This window comes from Fusarium verticillioides, chromosome 5 (genome assembly GCF_000149555.1).
Source record: "Fusarium verticillioides 7600 chromosome 5, whole genome shotgun sequence".
Taxonomy (NCBI): Eukaryota; Fungi; Ascomycota; class Sordariomycetes; order Hypocreales; family Nectriaceae; genus Fusarium; species Fusarium verticillioides.
In genome coordinates, this window is record NC_031679.1 from 2,971,894 (window position 1) to 2,991,995 (window position 20,102).

The following is a 20,102-nucleotide window of genomic DNA, read 5'->3' on the forward strand; positions in this document are numbered from 1 at the left end:
GGAATCATGACTCACTATTTTCTCTTCTCAATGTCCCCAAATGCCGGATTCGATAACAGGGAGCCGGAGAATTGCGGCTCGCTATGAGACTCCCGCCAGCCACCCGCTGCAAATTAAATGGAGACATGTTGAAAACTGACATCACTGGAATGTTGCAAGAAACCTTGGTGTAAGTGGTATTTCGTGATTGTATTTTCAATGTACTAAGAAACCGTATATTAAGAATGTTCATGCATGGTTCAAAAAACTCTGGAAACATAGAGCCGCTCATCCTGATTCCCGATCATGTGAAATGGTGCCGCGTAATTGTACAAATAAGAAAAATGCAAAAATCCCAATAAATCATATCTAATTGTCTTTAGTTGCGGTTGTACTTTTCGAAAGCCTCGTTGATCCAGGCCTTGGTGTTTGCCTGGTTCTGTTCCAATAGGGACTTGGTAAAATCCCTCACGGCCTGCCTTCGCTTGAGGAAACCGTCCCGGTCATCAATCACTCGCTCAATAACATCCATCTCGCCTTCGCCAGGTCGGGCAACCCAGGTGGTATCCCGGGGCAGGTAAGAGTAAGCCTTGAGCAGCTCCTCTGACGCAACGATGGGAGCTCCTGCGATCAAGGCTGCGGGAATGGTTGAAGAAGCCTTGCGGTCGAAGTATGTCTCAGAGGCAAACGCCGGGAGCACAGCGAAAGACTTGGACATTAATGTGTAGAAATCGGGGTAAGAAAGACCCTCGTCGAAGAAGACGTGGTCCTTGACGTGGTCGGGGACATCGGGATGAGTGCCGTGTCCGATAAGGTGAAGACTGACATTCTGAGGTGTGTGGCCCTCGGACTCCTCGTTGGCTTTTCGAATGACGCTGCCGAGATGGTTGAAGACACCGTTGTAGTCACGTCGACCGTCAGAGTAATCGCCCTGAAGAGACAGAGAAATGCCGGGCTCGAGATCAGGGTCGGAAATGTGGACGGGGAACACGGGGGGGATGACGCGAGTGGTAAGGTTAGCAGCCGTGTGCCACTTGGGAACAGTGTCGTTGAGGAAGAAGTCAACGGTGTGCTGGCTCAGACCAACAAAGTCGACGCGCTCGTGCTCTGCCCAGCTGCGGACGGCCTGGACGTACTTGCCCTGGGCCCAGCGATCAGCGTGGTGGATTGTGCAGAAGAGATGGGTGTTTGCGGTCTTGAGGAGGTTGACGATAGGATCGGTGCCACGGTCGAGATCGAACTCGCAGGTGGTAGAGACGAGGATATGCGGGGGGTTCTCGGTGACATCGTTGGCGAACTTGTCCCACTTGTTGATGGTGACATTGGCAGCGAGGGTGAAGTTGGCCATGATGCCCTGCATGTTGAAGCGCTGGTTGGCGAAGTAGACGTCGAGCGACGAGCCCTCCTGGTTACCGAAAGCGTGCATGAGAGCAGCGGCGACCTCGTCGTGTGTGCCCGAGGACTCTACGAGCATGATGCGCAGAGGCTCCTTGGGGTCCTTACCCTTCTTCTTGCTACCGCCCATCCATGATGATAGAACGCCATCGTCTGTGGTGAAAGGAATCTTCCAGCCGCTGGGAGGTCGAGGAATTGAAGACCAGGTGTCTTCGCGCAGGAAGATGAAGAATACAACGAGCGCAAGGAGTACTGCGACCCAGAGTAGCGAGTAAAATCGCCTCGGAAGAGCGACAGCCATTATGTGAGATTTGCGTTGCGATTTGCGATTATTTGAGGCTTTGTCTGTACCTGTACAGTCCCAGTCTCAGTCTAGGTCGGTCGGATACGAAGTAAAATTGCAACGAGTGGATGGATGTTGAAGGAGAGAAATATCAAATCATCACAACCCTCGACCGGCGGGAAAAAAAGAACGAGTCCGGCGATACAGATAAAAAGTCTTGAATGCTCGAGCCAAGAGATTTTTTGCTGCGAGGGGACGAGGAGGGACAAGACAAACAGGGCAAGGAAAAGGTTGGACAGGAGGGGGTTCCTGGGGGGGGGGGGGGATAAGCTTTAAGGCAGAAGAAAGGAAGGCCACCTCAAAAGATAAGTTAAGTCTAGTCTCAGTGGAGGTTGGTTGGTTGGCTGGGACGGGCGGGCTTACTTGGACTTGGAGATAGGGGGCTTTATCGTGACGCGCAAGCGGGGCCTTGTTACCAAAAACTCTCGTCTTCGTCAGAACAGTGTAAGAAAAGGAAATGATTGCAACTGCATTTACGCCTCAATCTCATCCTTGCCCGCTTTGTGCTTACTCTCGGGCGGTTATCTATCTCGACGCTTCCCGCCCCTTTTGAACCGCATGTGTATTGAGCAACTGGCCCCAATTGAGCCCATCGATTAAAAAAGCTGGGCTTTTTCGCCTTTACCACGCTGAACTCTTGGCTACCTTACCATCCAGTTGATGAGATGCTCAGGGGGCGTTTCTACGGGGGCAGGGGGGACACCGTCCAAACTCGCCAGGGGCTCAGCAGGCGTAGGAGGCGCTTGCGACCTACCAAAGACAAAAAAGCTTGGTATTAGCTTGCATCAAACTTTTGCATCAAACACCAAGGTTTTCCCTGCTCCCTACAGTATAAGCAAGACATCATGCCATGCGAACGAACATGTCTACATGTTCAACACGGACAAGGCGCTTACTCGGAATGTAATGCAGACTATTCCTCGCAATCGCCTCATTTTTTGTTGCATCGCCTCAATTGCTCTTCAATTCAATATCCCCACAGTGACACACATCGCGTCGGAGGCTTGAAACAGAACCCCAAATAGAACGTAGCTTCAGAATAGGCAAGCCACATTGGATCTCAGAGATTAGAGACCTCACTAGGCCAGTAAAATCTCGTATTCAACGCCATGTGAATCGATACTTCAATTGAGTTCAATTATCATTGAAACTCATTAGAGCCTCACAACCAAAGCTGTATGTATATAACTTCGAGGAGAGCCATTCTACGGTACTGTATGCGCAATGTTCCTCAGATTAAGGTTGCATCGGAATGCGTAGTCCAGGCTGCAGTTCTTTCTCGAAGCATCCAAGTCAGAGCCCGAAAATCGACGATCAATACCCAAATCCCTCAACAAGCGTCGGAAAGAAAAAGGACACTACACAACACTACCCAAAGCCATACTGATCCAAATAACGGCTCGAGAAGCGCCAATTCCTTCATCTTATAATCGAATCCGATTGCTTACTGCGGAGTAATCTGGAATCCTGCAGATCTAGGGCGTTTCGCAAAAGATGGCAATCGTAATCCTTCCATGTCACTTCAACTCCATTCCTTCCCGCGATATTCAGGAGACATACTCAGTATGGTCATATCCTGCAAGGATGACTTGAGATCCAGAGAGGAAAAGACAAGGCTTCCCTTGAGTTCGAGTAATTGCGGTATGACTTGACTGCCTATGTCTGGGCTTCGGTGGTCAGCTTTCGTCTCATACTGCCCTTGTCTTGTCTTGCGTTTGTCTCGTCTCGGCACCAAAAGTAACACAGAGCCGGGCTCTACGAAGCTGAGACGTGCACTGAATACCTATCTTCTAATCGTGAAACTTACAGCACTGTCCCGTCCACCGGACCCTAATGTAGAGCGTCAAAATAAACTTAGCAAAAGTCCCCTAAGCTTAGGCTAGATTGACCTCAATATTTCTATCACCTATTAGGGTTAAGGAAGGCCCTGAGTTTTCTTTCCTCCCGAGCTCGTCCACTGAATTAGTTCCACTAATTCGTTTCGGTGCCTCTTCATTAAACAACGGTCTGCGCCCAATTTATCCGTCGCCCCCTTTTCCCTGCAGTTGGTTTATGGGCTATACAGTCCAATCCGACAGACTTATCGTCCGGTCGCGCGTTGCGCTTAGATATTAGCGTTGGAAATTCCCATCGAGGACGATCAGAGTTAAAATCTCGGTGTGATTGTTGCGATTGTTCAGAGGTGCTAGCAGGGTCTCAAATTGGAAGCCGTTATTGTGAAACTTGTCGACCGAGCACCTAATCTGCAATGGCCTCTTGGCATCTGCGACTTGGCACGGGGGGACGTGCAAGTGCCCGATCGCGCTATGTCCGGAACGGTGTATAGCGATATATGCATGTGCAGTTACGCCCTCTTGATAATGACACTCTGTTGTAATGCATTTGCTCGTACAGACGGAGATAGGGCCTTTTAGACTCGGGTGGCATTCTGCCCTGGCAACTTCGCGTGGCTTGCATATAGCCTGTCTAGCCTGTCCAGTAACGTTCACGCCTGACCCTCTACAAGTTGGTTCGTGTCTTTATTTATCTCAAATCGCCACTGTTTGCAGCCTCTAGAAATACAAGTGGCCTTTCTATTGGAGGATGATCAGATCTGGTGTGGTCACCAACGGCGGGAGCGAAAGAATCTGACTTTTCGATCAAACGTTTCCATGGGAATATCTTGATAGATCTTGGTTCAGCCTCTGGACCCTCGCATCATTGTTCGCTTTGTTCTCTGGGAAACCGGCAGATGCGCTGGGAATCATTCCAAGAGACGGCAAACGCTGAACCGCTTGTACGGATATGTAGCCGTACGCGTGGTAATGAGTCTCAGATTCGTCATTATTGATAATGACAAGACATTCCAAGACGAAACGAGACTTGACTGTTTGCTTGACAGGGTAATTATAACCGCCGAGACCAGCCGACCCTTCAATCCCTCGTATTAACTTTCGGCCGAGTCTTGGAATCACATCATGACTTGCTATACGACACTTTGCCCACTAGTCCCACTGCTAACGTTCAGTCATAAGCTATCGTAAACTATTGACGCTATCCCGCCGTCACTGCCGGCTGCCGAAATATGACCCGTATCCAGCATTACGAAGTTGCATCCTATTATTCTGAAACTCCTCTTATGGAATGATATATACTTCAGTGTCATACCTGGGGGATAAGGCGGCAGACTGATCCGTACAGGCGGATATTGTGTCAAGCGTCAAAACCACATGGTGCCAAGGGATGCCTTCGTATAGACCCCATTCTAGATATTCTGCACATCACTAACCGTGTTCTCGGCCCTGTGACAGCGGGTCGTCGCCCTAATGAGGATTGAGGCTCAGCAGCCGAGAGTTCAGCTACCGGTCTTCGTTTGACTCGACGTGATTAACTATACCGTCATCGTCACTCCCTTGACAAACGATGAGGTCGTTGCCGTTAGCCGGGACCCCCTGGCCCGTCACGATACTCGAAGGTCCAGAAGGCCGAACCCTTGCAGAGCTAGACGTTCCGGTTTCCGTAATACGAAGTTGGGGTATTAGCAATGCTGTGAATAGGAGTGTCACTTCTGCACTACTCCGTACACTTGCACTATTTGTTCGAGACCCTGAATAGCTCTGGGACCTTGCGAAACGCAATAGACGAGTGTGCCGGTGTTCCATAGGGCGTGGAGAATTGTTCCTGGATATGTGAATATCGGCGTTGTAACTTTGATGGAGTTAAAGCTGTTGAGATCCAACTAAAGGATCCAGGAACGCTCTGTTCCTGGCGGTAGATCATGCACTAGATGTGTTCGTAATTGCTTAAATTCCATGCCGCATTATCTCTGAATGCTTGAGTGTTGATAATGATGTGTTACAGATGCCACTGAGTATCATCAAGCCAAGGGATGTAAAGCTGCAGGCTGTCCTACATAGCATCTTACCAAGCCCACAGTTGTGTGCCGATTTGCCGCATAGTAACAAAAGAAATGTTTCTATTCCGATTAGAGACAGACCCTCTCATTCAATAGTGCGTGTGGTGGGAAATGGGTATGTTGAAGTCGCGGAATGTCACCAGCGACGGTTCATTGTACGGCTCGTAAAAGAAGCCAACTAGGGACTTTAAGGAGTCGATAGCACTGCAGAATTTGCCTTTTGATAACTCAGCTCATAAACCTCTAAGCTCTCTATGAAAGGCAACTTTTGTGACCCTCTATCGAAGATGGGAATGCATCGCAAGGAGAGACCGGAACTCGGCAGGTTGAGTGAGCTCGTCTTTTTCATGAGCGCATGTAAGGAATGCAAAGAGCGGACGGGCAATCTTTGTTATGGTATACTTGAGAGTGTCTAAAGTCTGAGTGAACAAGTTCGTTCACCGTTGCCTGCCAAAGGAATCTATTGTGGTCTACAGGAAATCCCAATTCCACGTCTCATCTAGATCCATCAAGGCCTCCCAATCCACCCCATCAGCCATTCCTTCAGAGGACGAGTTTCCGAAGTTTTGGGCTTGACCAAAATTCATGTCACCTCCTGCCTCAACCCATGGAGGAAGATCACCAGTCGCTGTACCCAGACTGGTTGACAGACGTTCCACGGAGAGAGCTCCATTGTCTGCTGGCGGAGATATATGCAGAGACGAGTCAAATGTCGAGGTATCAATTAGAGGATGATTAACAGGGATCTCGTTTGACATGTTCTCGGCGTTGTTGAGCATTTGCTGGACATCAGAGTTCACGCGATCTCCCTTCTCTCGGGTATGTTGGGCATTTGCTCCTCGACGCTTAAGCCCCTTTTCACGATGCTGTTCGGCTTGCGAGAACAGCTGCATTAGAGACTTCCACAGTGGTCCCGTCTTCATTTCTTCTGTGACTCCCTCTTTCAAAGCTTTAGTCGCGCCCCATGCTTCTTCTAGTTCTCGTGTCCAAGGGAGTCGAGATGCTTGACGGAGATAGACACCCATTGCATGCCATGGCATTTGTCCTTGTAACTGCCAACGCCACTTTACCCACACGGGCTCTGACTTGAGAGACTGGACCGCTTTCATGACTGTGATAGACGGGTTCAATAGCTCATCTGCAGCAGGGAGAGTTTTGGATCGTCGTCGGATGACAAGTTCAACTTTTGCAAAGAACAGAGTTATCATCGTCCTGATGAAGGAATCCCATGGCTGGTTGGGCTGTAGATGCTGGAAGTAAGTCTTTTCGACTTTTTGTCTCAGGGCGTTGAAGAGGCCGAGGCGGGTCTCTAGAGAGTCGGTTGTATCGGCGCGGATGGCTTGTGTGAGATACCACAGCTCGCAGCGGATGAGACAGAGGGTCACACCTGTTGAACCCTGATTGGGATTTGTAATCTGAGTGGTTGAGTTGTCCAGATCGACATCATTTGAGTTTGTTGGGAGACATGTGCTGAAGGAGGCCGGGGTGATTGAGAGGTCTTGAGCGTCCACCCGTCGACTACTGGAATCGATCAAGCAGATGTGCCACCAGAGCCTACGTCTTATCTCCCTCTCAAGCTGATTATACTGATTTGGGTTGCCCTCGCGATGAAGGCCTACTGACTTTGCTAGCCTGAGGAGCAAGCCCATCAGTGGCCATACCTTATCTTGAGCCCCCAAGTTTGGTAGCAGCGATAGGTATATGGCCAGGGCTTGAAGGACAGTGATGTCTTTTGTAGTAAGAAAATTGGCACGAGCGAGTGCCTGTTCAGTGCCAAATTGATACCGCTGCAGTAGTTGCTCCTTGGGTGTGTTGAAGTTGAACGAGACTATCTCGTCGTCCATGGACGCAATGGCCGCTAAGCATATCGCAAACAACAGGGCTTCTACATTATGACCACAAGAGCTAAAGTTGCCTTTTAATTGTTTGACAATGTTCTCAATCGTTGGAGTATGAAGGACCTTGATGAAAGGGTCAACATTCTCGACATATGTCTGCCATATGAAGAGCATCTGAGAGGGCATGGGGTTGAGTCCATCTAACGCTTTCGCGAAGTCTGCGCTGCCAAAGACAAAGCCAAGATGACTTAGAGGAGCTGGAGCCCCGTTGCTGGTAGGCTCTGTCATGATTGAGTCACTTGGGTTTTCTGAGATATCTGCAACGTCGTGTACAGCTTGGAGTATATTGTCGACCTGTCACTCGTTAGTGTTAAGATCATGGCTAGGGTGTTGAGTACTAACCTCACTGCAAAATACAGTCCAAAAGCGGTTCCCAACGTGAAGAGTACCGTCCTTGTCAACAACAAGCCTACCAAAATCCTCATCAAACTCCGAAGTCTGATGATCCAAACTGCTAGATGACGTAGCCCAAGAAGACTCTGTAGGCTCCTTATCCACTGTTATCTGACCCATAGCCTTGGCCCCATTTTCATCCTCAACCTGCGCCGCGAGTTCAGTGACGACTGACTCGAGACGACGAAGACGACTGAGCAATTCAGATTGCTTCTGAGCTGGTGTCTTGGCATCGCGAATTCGTCTTGGTATACGACCTGTCACGGGGAAATGGCAGTCGATCTTACTCTTTGTACAATTATTACATGGGTCTTTTCTGTCGCAGCGGATCTTGCGACGACGACAGGTTACACAGCTCCAGATTTTGAGGTTCGATGTGACCTCATGATGGGATGTTGATAGAGATCGGTCCATCGGGGATTATAAGCTCCAACAGAAACACAGAGGTATAGGGTGGTGACGGGTAGATATTTGGATAACAGGAGACGGAAACAGCAAATTCGCGGTATTTGCGACTCAATTGATAGAATATGTCGTATATACTTTGCTTACTGAAGCTGCTGATGAGGGGAGCCGAAGGATCGGGGGATCGTCATCGTTTTCGGACACGGCGTTCGGCCGTGATCCCTGTCACCGGAGCATCCACCACCGAGTGCGAGGGACAGGCAACACTAACAGAGATACATATATATGCAATTTGTTCATAGTTGGACCAAAGTACCTCCAGATAAGCCCTTCTCAACACCAAGGTATGCCCATCACCGACACCGAGCATCTGTATGTTTTTATAAATGAGATTACAGTAATAATGATAATTAACTAACCTATCCTACTCTCCTTCGCCTCCATATAATTGAAACAGCATCACCAGCCATCATGACAAAAACCGTAGTCATCCTAGGTGCAGGTTGGGCTGGTCTTCCACTCGCCCACAAGCTTCTCAAACACACCCTTCCCAAACTTGTTGACCTCAAAGTCATTCTTGTATCCCCGAACAGTCACTTCTTCTGGAATGTCGCTGCCACTCGTGGGATAATACCGGACGCCATCCCAGATGAACAGCTCTTCCTACCAATCAAGCCGGGTTTCGATCAGTATCCGTCCGAGAATTTTGAGTTCCTCCTTGGGAAAGCAGATGGAGTCGATGCCGAATCGGGTACTGTTCATGTAATCTCTAATGAGAATACCGGGCGCGAGATTAGGTACGATGAGCTGGTGATTGCGACAGGGTCTCGGCTGGCTAGTGATCTTCCCCTGAAGCCTGTTGGAACTCATCAAGATACCATCTCGGCATGGAAGCAACTGCAAAGTCGAGTCGGAGACTCAAATTCAATAGTAATCTCAGGTGGTGGTGCTACAGGAACTGAAGTTGCTGGTGAATTGGCCGCAGGATACGGCTCTTCCAAGAGCATCACCCTTGTTATTAGTGGTGAACAACCGTTGGAAGGGGCCATTGACTCAGTTCGCGCGTCAGTCACAAGAGATCTCAAGACCCTAGGGGTCAAACTCATCTATAATGCGCGCGTCACCGAAGCAAAGAAGGGAGAAAGAGGACAAGCGACAGAGGTGCACTTGTCCAACGGAAATACCCTCACCACAGATCTCTATCTACCTTTGTACGGCATCAAACTCAACACCTCGTTCGTACCGCAATCGTTCTTAGACTCTGGTGGAAACACCAAGCTTGACGAAAGGATGAGAGTTGCCGGGACAAAGAACATCTGGGGCATTGGCGACGTTGGCAACATCGATCCCAAGCAATTGGCCATCACGGACAATCAGATCATTCACTTGGCGACAGCTCTAGATGTGACTTTGACGGGGAAGGGGGATATCAAGCCGTATCAGCCTGCGACTAAGAAGATGCTATTCGTATCACTGGGTAAGAAGTATGCGACGGGTCAGATTGGGAACTGGAAGCTGTTCTCATTCATGGTATCGTATGTTAAGGGAAGGAAATTGTTTGTTGATACAGCTGAGGGATACGTGGGAGGGAAGCACTTGAGGCATGCGGCCATGTAATATTCTCTGATACATGATCTTTGTACTCTATCTCATCTGTTCTAGACCCTATCTAGAGTAATATTCATCCTGTCAATCTGTTTCACGCTGTGGTCCCGTTCCTCGTATCCAGTCCAGCACTTATCCAAGTCTAGCTAGCAAAAGGAATAGTCTTAGAACTATTGAAACATCTGATACATCCACTGCATTCTTTAAAGACTGTATTTCCAACTCTCTGCTGTATCAAAGTACGACAAGAAGAAGTTCGGACCCAGTGTATGAACAGTGCCATTGGTCCTTAGTCCTTCGACAAGTTCCTCAGAGCAACCCTTCTCAAGGGTCTTGTCGGAAAGTCTGCTCTTGATCCAGTCCATCCACTTCATTTGACTAGCCTGAATGGCAGAGAAGTGGTCCATACCAGAGAAAGTGGCATGTTCTAGAGCTTCCTCATTTCCTGACTTCTTCACCAAATCACAGGTATCCTTGACAGCGGCGTCAATACCCTCGGGGCGAACGACATGATCATCTGCACCGTTGATAACGAGCAGCGGACCAGCGAAAGTCTTTCGTCCCACAGCGACTCGATCAGCCCACTTCTTAGCATTTGGATCTTTATACCACCCCGACTTCGCAATATCGGTTGGCGCGAGATCCATTGTCGCCAAGGCCAACACAGGGAAGCATCCCTTGACCTTGGCAATCACGTTGTGCCAGCGATCGTAGCCAGTAGAAGTGAAGCCTGTGTAGTTGTACTTGGGGTAGATCTTGGAGATTGAGTCGACGACTGCAGATTGTGCAAGCAGGCCTGGTGATGCGATCGAGTTCTCTGTCCAGTAGGCATAGTCATCGAGGATTCTAGTGACTGGCGCTATGGAGACTGCGCCTTTGTATCCTTTGAGAGGCTTCTTGGCTTGTCTTTCTGCGAAGGCCCACTAGAGAAAACAATCAGCGTCAGTACTGTGATGGCACCAGACTACGCCCATAAGTGAATGAGCACAGGGAATACTGCGCATTGATGGATGTTAACTTACAGATGCTCCGCCACCTTGAGAGTGGCCCATAGCTACGAAAGGACCGTCAGAACTTAGAAGATCCGGGAATGCTGACCTAGCTGCAGTCACAGCAAAAGCAACATCGTTCGCGTGAGCCGGTGCTGTGACCCAAGAATGAGGAATGGTGTCTCCATTGGGCAGCTCAGATACACCAAGACCAGCATAGTCTGGCGCAACCACTGCAATGCCCTGAAGTGCCAGAGCAAAAGGAACTTGGAAGTGGTACTGCAAAGCTCTGTAGCTACTAGGTGCACAGGGCTTGAAGGTTCCAGTTGTGCCATGAGCCCAAGCAACGATAGGCAGACCCCCCTTAGCAGAGTTTGAGCCGGTTGAGAAAGGAAAATAAGGCCAGAGGACATAAGCTGAAGCGGGAATAACCTTTCCATCAAGATCTTCAGTGGTGTAGATGATTCGCGACATAGTCAGACCACTGGGGACGACATAGTTATCCAGGTTGGTGACATCCTCTGTCTTGAGCACAACACCCGGAGAGAGTTTGGTAGAGAAACTTGAAGGGGTTTTGTAGAAGGAGAATGTTGGGTCAGACTGTTGCTCTGAGATAAAGGAGGATGCGTTGAGAGCTCCGCCCTGGCATGTTTCGTCGCAGGTGGTAGTGTCTGGGAAGGGATTCTGTGCTACAGCGGAGAAAGCAGGTAATAGAAGAAGGGTAACGGCCCTCTTCAGGCTGGGTGCGAGCATTTTGTTAAGATGTTTGATGTGCTAGACTGTCTTGTCGTTGTTGGTGAGGGGATGGTCGAGGTTATATAGAAGATGGCATGTCGTGGTCCCCCGACTTCACAAACAACTTTTCATAATACCACTCTACATTGGCAATGGTATGTTTACAAAGTACTCTACAGAAAGAGTAGACAGTTACCAATCTGGAATTGATGGTGGTGGTATCGGGCTGTGAAGTTGGAATACGATCGAGAGCAAGGTTATAAGCCCACCAGTAGCTTACATCGCATCTGAAGATTTGTAATAGTTGACTGAATATACCATGAGTATAATCTGCGGTGTCATGCGCCTCAATCTTCCAGTCACCTACATATGCACCGTTGCATCGCACTTAGCGGGTACGCTCGAATACGCCAGAGTACGCCAGCCATACCCACGACGTACGCCAACAAATCCACCGCGGCAATATCGAAGAACGAGAAAACTACTTTGTCAGAGGTTTGGCGCTTACGCCAAGACCAAGCTTAATTTAACAAGATTGAGTTAGCTGGTGATCTCCATGTTAGTTGGGTATAAGTGGATAGGGCTGGTGGTGTCCAGCTACCGAAGACCCTAATACGCCATGATGAGGCTGGTGGTCAGTGTATAAACAATGTTTCTATACGTGAGTGCTTGAATATTTGAAGTATATAAAGTAGTTGACGTTCTTGTCGATGATAATCCGATCAAGCAACAATCGCTCAACATCCTCACACATCTTACTCCCAATAGCACAACAGCCTTCGCAACTTTGCATTTGCTGCACATTCTCAATCGCAACATCATCAAAATGTTCTCTAACGCCGTCCTTTGCGCTACTGCAGTTCTCTTGGCCTGCTCGTCCCTCGCGGCTGCAGCTCCCCAGGGCAAGACCTCTGAGGTCAGCTTAACTACCAAGTTGCGACTCGCCGACACGTATGTCATGGGCTCTGAACTCTCTTGTAAAGTGATTGCTAACTGTTACCCAAGTTTCATTGATCGCTATACTCTTCTTCCTGAGGACAAGGACTTCCTCTTCAACTTTAACAGTACCCCCAGTGCTATGGCTAACAGCCAGACATTCCCTGCTCTTACAGGCTCTGGCCTCAGTCTGGCTTCCGCTCAAATCCCAGGTATATACTCATCCTTCCCGCTTCTAAACCTTGGATACTAATTGTATACAGGCTGTTCTATGATCATGCTTCACACTCACCCCCGAGCCTCTGAGCTCTTTGCTGTCATGTCCGGCCGCGTCTACACCGAAGCCGTCCCCGAAGCCGGTGTCCTCGACGCTGAAGGAAAGCCTCGCGTCATCCGCAACGAAATCAGCGCTGGCCAAGCTACCATATTCTACCAGGGAACTAAACACTACCAGGTCAACCCCGACTGCGAGGCTGCCAGTGCTATCGCCGCATTCCCTTCCGAGGATGTTGGCTTTGCTGGCGTTGCGCCTGGGCTGTTTGCTATCAAGGATGACGCTGTTATTCGTCTTTTGGGAAAGGCTGTCGATGGTGAGGATGTTGAGAAGATCAGGGCTTCTATTCCTACGGATATGGGCATCAAGGTTGATGAGTGTCTCGCCAAATGCGGTAAGCAGAAGCGTCAAGCTTGAGGATTGAACCTTGACTTCAGTTGAGCCTGAGCTTCTAATTGAGTATTTCTTTCGTTTACTATGTTTCAATTGCGAGATATAGAGTTGCAAGGTAGTTAGATTAGTAGGATATAGACTTCTGTTGGAACTATTGTGCTCTGCAGCCGTGGTATTGGCTCGTGATCGGACAATTCCAGGTGAACACCGATCTTATCAGATCTGACAACGTCATGATAATGTAATCTGAACTAACATTCCTTGCTTTGAAGGATTGTCTGCGCGCAGTCATACCACCAATGGTAAACCCGGTGTGAGCACCAACTCAGCCACATTCCTTCGCTCGGGAAAACAGTTAAATCCACCAGAAATCTTGCTTTCACACAATCCTATCCCCTAATAATTCCCGTGTACCAAGACCTCGATATTAGCTTCAGAATTCACTATATTCTCATGATTGTGACACTTTAAAGACCCGTACGTATCCGAAGAATGGGATCTCTTACTGGGAATTCAAGACCTAACACGAAACAGCCTTCATCAATTTATTACAATGGTGAAGAAAGACAAGAAAGATCTACCGAAGACAGCTCAGCAGGAAAAAAAGGCAAGACAAGAGTTAAACACTGCATCATATAATGTCTGGACATTAATCTTGCAAGTGCTTTGTTGTGGCTTGATAACGGGAGGAGCAAGCTAGAACAAGTGAATATTTTTATTGACCTGAGCCTTTTATTTCGCAAAATTAGCGTTGCGAAGGATCTTGAGGTTAATTTTAGCCTACCTATCCGTAGGTCATCAGCATCATTCAGGACCTGGGCAAGGCGTCACCACCGTCTCTCGCCATGTTTACACTCTTCTAATAATATTTTATCTCCGTTCAATGACATTTTAACAGATCACTATTGGCCATTGAACTCTAAATCAACCCTGGTGAACCTTCTCGCGCGATGTAACCGCCAACAACATCTGTTCTCAATTGAAGCCAAGAAGACATGCATTTTCGCGACAAAAGAATGAGCGGAACAATGAACCTCCCGTCATATCATGTCATGCATCCTTGTCGCGCCGCTTTCTTCAGAGTCGGCTTAACTCTGCCCCGATCTCCAGAAGCGAATCCGAAACTATCCCCAAAGCTGACGTTGAGCTTTAACGAGACGGGTAGAACCGGACTCAGGTCAGCTAAATGGCATGCCAAGGTCAGCTGGCCCATGCATCAATCACGAGTTTCGCATTTTATAAGATGAGTCAATTCATTATCAGTGTTAAATAAGAGATAAATGTCTCGATCGTGCGATTGAGTCATTGCTGATCATCATTACGTCTTTAATACAATGGCACTACAAGGCCTAACTCGGAAAATATTGGCAACGTCACTTATTGCCGTAGTCACTGCTGGCGGTGTCTATGGCTACTCGATTCAGAAACGCGTGTCCAAAGTTGAACGGAATCTGATAACGCGGTTCAAGACCGTACCAGAGAAATTCCAGAAATCGAGATCTGTTAGTGAGGTTGTCAACGCGAAACAGCACATGTACGACTCTGACTCTCGATACATCACGCTCGAAGTACCGCCTCAACATCGTGATGTATCCGATGAAGTTCTATTGGCAAAGTTCGTCAAGGGATATTTTGGAGGCGCTGTGATTAGACCGGAACGAGTTGCTCTTTCAACTCTTGGTATGACACTTGTCAACTTTTCAAGTGAGCCTGTCCTTGACCTGAGTGTGATCCAGTAGTTGACACAATGAACAGAATCAGGACCAGCTCCGAGAAAGTTGTGGTCACGCACAGAACTTCCCGAAGTTTCATTACCCCCGGTCAACACTATTCTGTACGGAGTCTTTCAAGTTCTCGAGACTGAGATCGGTGCCAAAGTTGCGCCAAACCGCACTGAGAGCCACATCGATTTTGGCTTTGGAAGTGACAGTGATGTGTTTGCTGGAGTCCACAGATTCGTGGTTGTGAGGACGAAGGAAGAGAAAAGTGAAGAAACAGTGCAAATTCACTACGAGTCCATGACTTGCAACCCTGTGCAGAACAAACCTCTGAGGCCACGGATCTTGTTCAAATTTCATGAGTTCTACGCGGACTTGTTGTTTAGGGATGCAATATCGGAGATCAAACAGTGGATGGGCCAATCTTGAGCTTTTGAATGGCCGAAAGGATATATCCCTTCTCTATAACCTTGTTTTAGTAGTGTAAACGAATAATGAGCCTATTACTCGACTATTCAACCCGTTGAAACTCGTCCAAAAGCTTGCCTGACCGCAGGGTAAAGTCATGAGTCGCTCAGCGAGTCTTTGGCTTATCTGGTGGCGGATCGAGAAAAGTACACTGTATAACGATCCACGCAAGTAACATAACCAATCCTAGAACGAAGACCTGTGTCTGTAAAGACGCAGGAGTACTCTCAAGGGTACCCCAAACGATAAGAAGTGCCGCGTTCAAGAAGGAGAGGAACGACAAGACGGCTAATTTATACTTGGCTGGAGTCGTCTTCTGAATTGACCCCGAACTGTCATAGCTAGGTGAGAAATGGCTACTAAAATGATGAACAGTCATGAGAAGACTTAGGTGTACCAAAGAGGCATAGAAGAAGACTTTTAGAGGTCAGAGATGTGCAAGGCTTCAGTTGTTATCATTGCTTACCTTTGGTAAAATCTTCGCTGGATAGATACAACATGTTGCCCTTGGAGAATACTGACAAGATCTGGGGTTGCTGAGTATGGCTGATGCTCGATATAATTGATTGAGAGAAGGAATTATACTGAGGGGTAATGTTGTGATTTATATCATTCATGATTACAGGCCATTTCCTCTAACCGAGGTCTTGGCAGACCTTCTGATATAGGATAGCTGTCCATAAGTAGTATCAGCCGACCAGGATACATAACAGGCAAGGCTAGAAAGAGTTAAAGGATGTTATCTGGAAGAAATCCGTACAGAACTTGAGAACTCAGGAGTCATGTAAACTTACCAGTATCTCAGCAAGATAGGTATATCAAGTTGAATAGTTAACAACAAAACCTTATGTTGAGAAAACTTCCAGGTAGTGTGGACAGTCGCTCGAATGGTTGTATCAAGCAAATTCGTTTCAAAAGAATTATAGGCAAACAAGTTTATCATTAAATCACCATGTGTATCTATTGAGCATTTTTCCTTCTTGTCTTATCAAGCTTCCATGCATCATCTAAGCACCAACTGCAACAGCCACTGGCCCTTCAGGCAGCTTACTACCGGCAATGTTACACTGCCGGAACAATCTAACCTCGTCTTCCGCAAAAGCGCCAACCACTGAATGGATCACGCCCCGATTATGAAAGAGAACAAGATCTCCCTGCTCCCAATCATGAGGATATACCTTCTCAGGAGCAATGCCAGGGCGCTGAAGCTCGTGGACCCGCTCCCGAACAGCAGTGAGATCATCGATCACAGTACCATCGGCGAGGTGCAGCTTTCGAACAGCAGACGGATGAACCTGGAGTGCCAAGCGGCCCGTGGCAGGGTTACGCCAGCACATCGGAAGGATCTGGATCTTATCCTCATCAACAGGGGGAAGATTCTCGATAGGAATCTCTTTGTCCTCGGAGACCAGGCCCAGGCCATCTGAGCGGGACTTTGCACCACTCATCCAAACATATGGATGAGGAGCGTATTCAACCTTTGTGGTACGCACAAACTCCTTATCCTCAGGCGAAAGCCGGTCGTACATGGCGTAACCCGACACAAAGGCCGTAGTACCAAGCGGGACACTCAACTCCTCATTGGATCCGTCGTCATAGACAAGGGTCTGTTTGCGACCTCCTGGAACACGAACAGCGAGGAGTGATGTCACCACTGGAGGAGCGAGGCCGTATAGAGCGGCGTCAATGTGCCATCTGTAGAACCTGGTGAAGTCCAGATCCTTCTCATCAGGGATAGTGGTGGCGTGGAATGTGCGATGGTGAGGATGTCGGAGCTGAATGTTCTTCAGTCCTTCATACTCCTCAACGAAGCCATTTCCAATGACCTGGACTTGAGGCTGATGAGGGATGGTCTTGAGATCAGGATGGAGGATTGAGCGCTTGGCGTCAATGGTCTTTCCATGGCCATAAGAGCCCGCAGCTTCAGGATCGAAGCGCTGGGTGATCTCATACTGGGCCTTGGGGGAAAGGTGGTTCTGGTTCTTGAAGACGAGAACTTGGTGAGTGAAGAGTGCTTCACGGATTACGTCAAAGTCGGCATCTGGAAACAGTCAGCCCGGGTTCATTGGTGATGAGAGATGTGTTTTACCAGAGGAGGTTACCGATTTTACGGGTATTCTCCCACTATGCGTTGTTTCAATTATTCACGAATATGCGTCTGATATCTTACCGCTGATGTTTTCAACGTCAATGTTTGAGACGATGGCGCCAAAGTCAATGGTTGACTCGGCTGATGGAGAGATGGGAGTGACTGTTATTTGAGAGGCCATTGCGATGATTCTGTCTGAAGATTACTTGTAGCAAGCTTGTGATAAGTCTTGGTATTAAATCTGCTGTTCAAGTGAAGACGAGGGGAATTGTTTGCCTTTTATATCGCTATCTGAGGTCCATCACTAGAGCGGGTCACGGCGGTTGCCTATCTTTCTTATCTGCTTCGAGGAAAAATCCGCTCTTGTTATCTCTCCGTACTCCGGAGCAAGTTACACGCTGATAGTAATCTTATCAATCACCGATTATGCTTATCAAAGAACTTCTATTCTGCTTCTGCGATCAGTGATGGGTGTGGCAAACAATGGAAAACAATTGAGTTTTTGTAAATTCCGTTGATATCTCAGCGGGATCGACCCAGGTGGCCTGCCAGAAAGAAAGCCCTCTGGCACAAACATACAAGAAGAACAAATGTAGTTCGCTTGGCTGCACATCTGATGATATGATCGAGCTCGTGAAGTTGAATTTCATTGTTCATTCGGATGGTATTCGCCATGATCGTGGATACTGTGAATGTGTTCTCTGTTTCGGCATTAACTGCCTTGAAATCACGAACAATAAAGAAGCAATCATAGATACATGTCTTCCATCAATGAACACCTTGCATGAGACCTCTGGGACCTGAAAGAAGGACGTACATGTTGAGCAACTGAACATGCTGTCCAGCTCTTATTTCTACATGTTACTGGGCTCAAGTTCAATCACCAATCTTTTGTACAGAGGAAAATTGACTAGGTTAGGTGTATGATCAAGGCTGTGATCTCTCGGTAACTGCTACAAGTGGCATATGTGCGTAAAAAATTCAATAGCCCGGAAATTAGTCTAAGGTAACTTGCCGTATAAGAATCGTGATCTCTTTAGAACTCTGAAAGCCTCCCATATTCGATAAATAACTCCAAGGTCCTACATCGTATCTTCTCCTGTACCGTAGCCTGATACCTTCACCAGCTTTCCCAAGCTGCCAACAGAACTACGGCTGATGATATGGGAACTTGCTCTTGATCAGCCTCGCCATACAGTCCATGTATACCATTTGGGAGATGACCATTCATCCAACGGCCCTGACTCCAAACCGATGGGTAGGTCGACACTTACTTTCATCCTCGAGACAGAGTATGTTCTGTGCATGAGGCATAAAGGCGAGGCAATAAACGAATATGAGAAGAATGGAAAGGACAGGGGCATGTGGAGGGCATGCAGAGAGTCCAGGGATATTATGAAGAAGAACACCAAAGGGCCATTCGAATCCTGTTTTGATAATCCTCTCACAGCTAGACTCACAAACATATTATACGCAGATATCATACATCTCGTGCATGTCTCCTATCCCCTAAACGAAATCGTCACCATGGGCATTGAACCCGGTCAAGCCCTCACGGAAAAAGTTGATAGGGCTATAAAATCAGAAAATGTATTCCTGATTGATATTAAACGCTCTTTACATCGCATGAGTGCCCGTCTAGCTGTGTGGAGGTTTGCCAACTGGTTTGCGCCACTTGGCTGAGTCTTTCTTGTCGACTACGGCTTGAAGCGAAGTAGGCCTATAGAGCCTGGGGCTACTGTATCGGATGTCATATTCGAGGAAAACGATAGGAGGTTTGTTAAGGTTCGTATGAATGGTGCTGGGTGGCAGAAGGACGTTCCGGGACAGGGAAACCAGCGCGTGCGCCATCTCTCATTCCGGACGGATATCGTACTAGATTCCACATTACTGCCTGCGAGTATGTGTAGAAGTATGACATATGGCATCAGGCTGGAGAATTGTGAGGGAGTTGGGTATATTGGAGGCCGTATGTTGAGTCAGGAGCAGTAAACACAAGGTAAGTAGACGAGCCCGAAATATCATGTAATGGGAAAATACATGGGCCATGCCGTACATTACACTCTTGTAGCCAAACTGAGCTTGAAATGTACAAAGATCCTAAAGCTTTTTCCTTATGTGAAATAGCTTGTCCAGAAGAAGTAAGAGAAATGCGGATTATCACACCGAACTCACTGATCAGACAAGATAGTGAATCCCATCAAATAATAAACTCGAGCTGTCAAAAGATAAATCTGATCTGATTGTGACTAACAATCCCGAAGCCAGCTCAACGGCACTTGTCCGTCCAAGTAATGGCGCAATCGCAACCCCCATCCCCATTAGGAAATTCCAAGGGCTAATCAACACCGCGATTATCTCCCCTGAACCTAGAAACCGTGTGAGACTGAATTGGTACCACCTCAATTAACAAAAACCCCAGATTCGTAGCACTCGAAAATAACGTCATCCCCAATTCGAGGTCCTGATTGGCCAATTTCGCCGCTGACCTGCTTAGCCTGTTTCGCTGATGGTGGGAGTACGACTCCGTGATATTGTAGCTCGAGCACGCAATACACCAACAAAGGGCGTCATTACACTGCGGGGG

The 20,102-nt window shown here is 48.0% G+C and overlaps 9 protein-coding genes across 9 annotated transcripts; 3 read left to right on the top strand and 6 right to left on the bottom strand.

Annotated features, from left to right (window-relative positions):
- Window positions 1–142: 142 nt before the first annotated feature.
- Window positions 143–2,019, bottom strand: FVEG_09006 (hypothetical protein). Its single transcript, XM_018897919.1, has one exon. It carries the CDS (start codon window positions 1,673–1,675, stop codon window positions 359–361), a length of 1,317 nt encoding a protein of 438 aa, XP_018755690.1. The 5' UTR covers window positions 1,676–2,019; the 3' UTR covers window positions 143–358.
- A 3,748-nt stretch (window positions 2,020–5,767) lies between these two features.
- On the bottom strand, window positions 5,768–8,453 carry FVEG_09007 (hypothetical protein). The gene is made up of 2 exons (XM_018897920.1): window positions 7,853–8,453; window positions 5,768–7,804 (listed from the first exon to the last, which is right to left on the bottom strand). Exons 1-2 carry the CDS (start codon window positions 8,315–8,317, stop codon window positions 6,083–6,085), a joined length of 2,187 nt encoding a protein of 728 aa, XP_018755691.1. The 5' UTR covers window positions 8,318–8,453; the 3' UTR covers window positions 5,768–6,082.
- Window positions 8,058–10,032, top strand: FVEG_09008 (hypothetical protein). Its single transcript, XM_018897921.1, has one exon. The coding sequence runs from the start codon at window positions 8,780–8,782 to the stop codon at window positions 9,923–9,925; it is 1,146 nt and encodes a 381-aa protein (XP_018755692.1). The 5' UTR covers window positions 8,058–8,779; the 3' UTR covers window positions 9,926–10,032.
- Window positions 9,892–11,746, bottom strand: FVEG_09009 (hypothetical protein). The gene is made up of 2 exons (XM_018897922.1): window positions 10,936–11,746; window positions 9,892–10,836 (listed from the first exon to the last, which is right to left on the bottom strand). Exons 1-2 carry the CDS (start codon window positions 11,653–11,655, stop codon window positions 10,117–10,119), a joined length of 1,440 nt encoding a protein of 479 aa, XP_018755693.1. The 5' UTR covers window positions 11,656–11,746; the 3' UTR covers window positions 9,892–10,116.
- A 661-nt stretch (window positions 11,747–12,407) lies between these two features.
- Window positions 12,408–13,406, top strand: FVEG_09010 (hypothetical protein). The gene is made up of 3 exons (XM_018897923.1): window positions 12,408–12,588; window positions 12,643–12,785; window positions 12,837–13,406. Exons 1-3 carry the CDS (start codon window positions 12,464–12,466, stop codon window positions 13,262–13,264), a joined length of 696 nt encoding a protein of 231 aa, XP_018755694.1. The 5' UTR covers window positions 12,408–12,463; the 3' UTR covers window positions 13,265–13,406.
- A 155-nt stretch (window positions 13,407–13,561) lies between these two features.
- Window positions 13,562–16,359, top strand: FVEG_09011 (hypothetical protein). Its single transcript, XM_018897924.1, has 3 exons — window positions 13,562–13,717; window positions 13,775–14,944; window positions 14,996–16,359. The coding sequence occupies exons 2-3, from the start codon at window positions 14,575–14,577 to the stop codon at window positions 15,385–15,387; spliced, it is 762 nt and encodes a 253-aa protein (XP_018755695.1). The 5' UTR covers window positions 13,562–13,717; window positions 13,775–14,574; the 3' UTR covers window positions 15,388–16,359.
- Window positions 15,353–15,987, bottom strand: FVEG_16497 (hypothetical protein). The gene is made up of 2 exons (XM_018905720.1): window positions 15,893–15,987; window positions 15,353–15,843 (listed from the first exon to the last, which is right to left on the bottom strand). Exons 1-2 carry the CDS (start codon window positions 15,924–15,926, stop codon window positions 15,533–15,535), a joined length of 345 nt encoding a protein of 114 aa, XP_018755696.1. The 5' UTR covers window positions 15,927–15,987; the 3' UTR covers window positions 15,353–15,532.
- On the bottom strand, window positions 16,348–17,797 carry FVEG_09012 (hypothetical protein). Its single transcript, XM_018897925.1, has 2 exons — window positions 17,597–17,797; window positions 16,348–17,467 (listed from the first exon to the last, which is right to left on the bottom strand). The coding sequence occupies exons 1-2, from the start codon at window positions 17,694–17,696 to the stop codon at window positions 16,434–16,436; spliced, it is 1,134 nt and encodes a 377-aa protein (XP_018755697.1). The 5' UTR covers window positions 17,697–17,797; the 3' UTR covers window positions 16,348–16,433.
- Window positions 17,798–18,439: 642 nt separating this feature from the next.
- On the bottom strand, window positions 18,440–19,894 carry FVEG_16498 (hypothetical protein). The gene has a single exon (XM_018905721.1). The coding sequence runs from the start codon at window positions 18,997–18,999 to the stop codon at window positions 18,697–18,699; it is 303 nt and encodes a 100-aa protein (XP_018755698.1). The 5' UTR covers window positions 19,000–19,894; the 3' UTR covers window positions 18,440–18,696.
- Window positions 19,895–20,102: the final 208 nt, after the last annotated feature.

Excerpts from the sequence above, each read along its gene's own strand:
- FVEG_09006 (XM_018897919.1), bottom strand. The coding sequence starts at position 1,675 with ATGGCTGTCGCTCTTCCGAGGCGATTTTACTCGCTACTCTGGGTCGCA.
- FVEG_09007 (XM_018897920.1), bottom strand. The coding sequence starts at position 8,317 with ATGGACCGATCTCTATCAACATCCCATCATGAGGTCACATCGAACCTC. Across the intron at positions 7,805-7,852 it reads GGACTGTATTTTGCAGTGAG|GTCGACAATATACTCCAAGC; the intron begins GTTAGTACTCAA and ends AACGAGTGACAG.
- FVEG_09008 (XM_018897921.1), top strand. The coding sequence starts at position 8,780 with ATGACAAAAACCGTAGTCATCCTAGGTGCAGGTTGGGCTGGTCTTCCA.
- FVEG_09009 (XM_018897922.1), bottom strand. The coding sequence starts at position 11,655 with ATGCTCGCACCCAGCCTGAAGAGGGCCGTTACCCTTCTTCTATTACCT. Across the intron at positions 10,837-10,935 it reads CTCAAGGTGGCGGAGCATCT|TGGGCCTTCGCAGAAAGACA; the intron begins GTAAGTTAACAT and ends TGTTTTCTCTAG.
- FVEG_09010 (XM_018897923.1), top strand. The coding sequence starts at position 12,464 with ATGTTCTCTAACGCCGTCCTTTGCGCTACTGCAGTTCTCTTGGCCTGC. Across the intron at positions 12,589-12,642 it reads AAGTTGCGACTCGCCGACAC|TTTCATTGATCGCTATACTC; the intron begins GTATGTCATGGG and ends CTGTTACCCAAG. Across the intron at positions 12,786-12,836 it reads GGCTTCCGCTCAAATCCCAG|GCTGTTCTATGATCATGCTT; the intron begins GTATATACTCAT and ends AATTGTATACAG.
- FVEG_09011 (XM_018897924.1), top strand. The coding sequence starts at position 14,575 with ATGGCACTACAAGGCCTAACTCGGAAAATATTGGCAACGTCACTTATT. Across the intron at positions 14,945-14,995 it reads GACACTTGTCAACTTTTCAA|AATCAGGACCAGCTCCGAGA; the intron begins GTGAGCCTGTCC and ends CACAATGAACAG.
- FVEG_16497 (XM_018905720.1), bottom strand. The coding sequence starts at position 15,926 with ATGTTGTATCTATCCAGCGAAGATTTTACCAAAG. Across the intron at positions 15,844-15,892 it reads CAGCGAAGATTTTACCAAAG|TCTTCTTCTATGCCTCTTTG; the intron begins GTAAGCAATGAT and ends GACCTCTAAAAG.
- FVEG_09012 (XM_018897925.1), bottom strand. The coding sequence starts at position 17,696 with ATGGCCTCTCAAATAACAGTCACTCCCATCTCTCCATCAGCCGAGTCA. Across the intron at positions 17,468-17,596 it reads TGACGTTGAAAACATCAGCG|ATGCCGACTTTGACGTAATC; the intron begins GTAAGATATCAG and ends GACTGTTTCCAG.
- FVEG_16498 (XM_018905721.1), bottom strand. The coding sequence starts at position 18,999 with ATGATATCTGCGTATAATATGTTTGTGAGTCTAGCTGTGAGAGGATTA.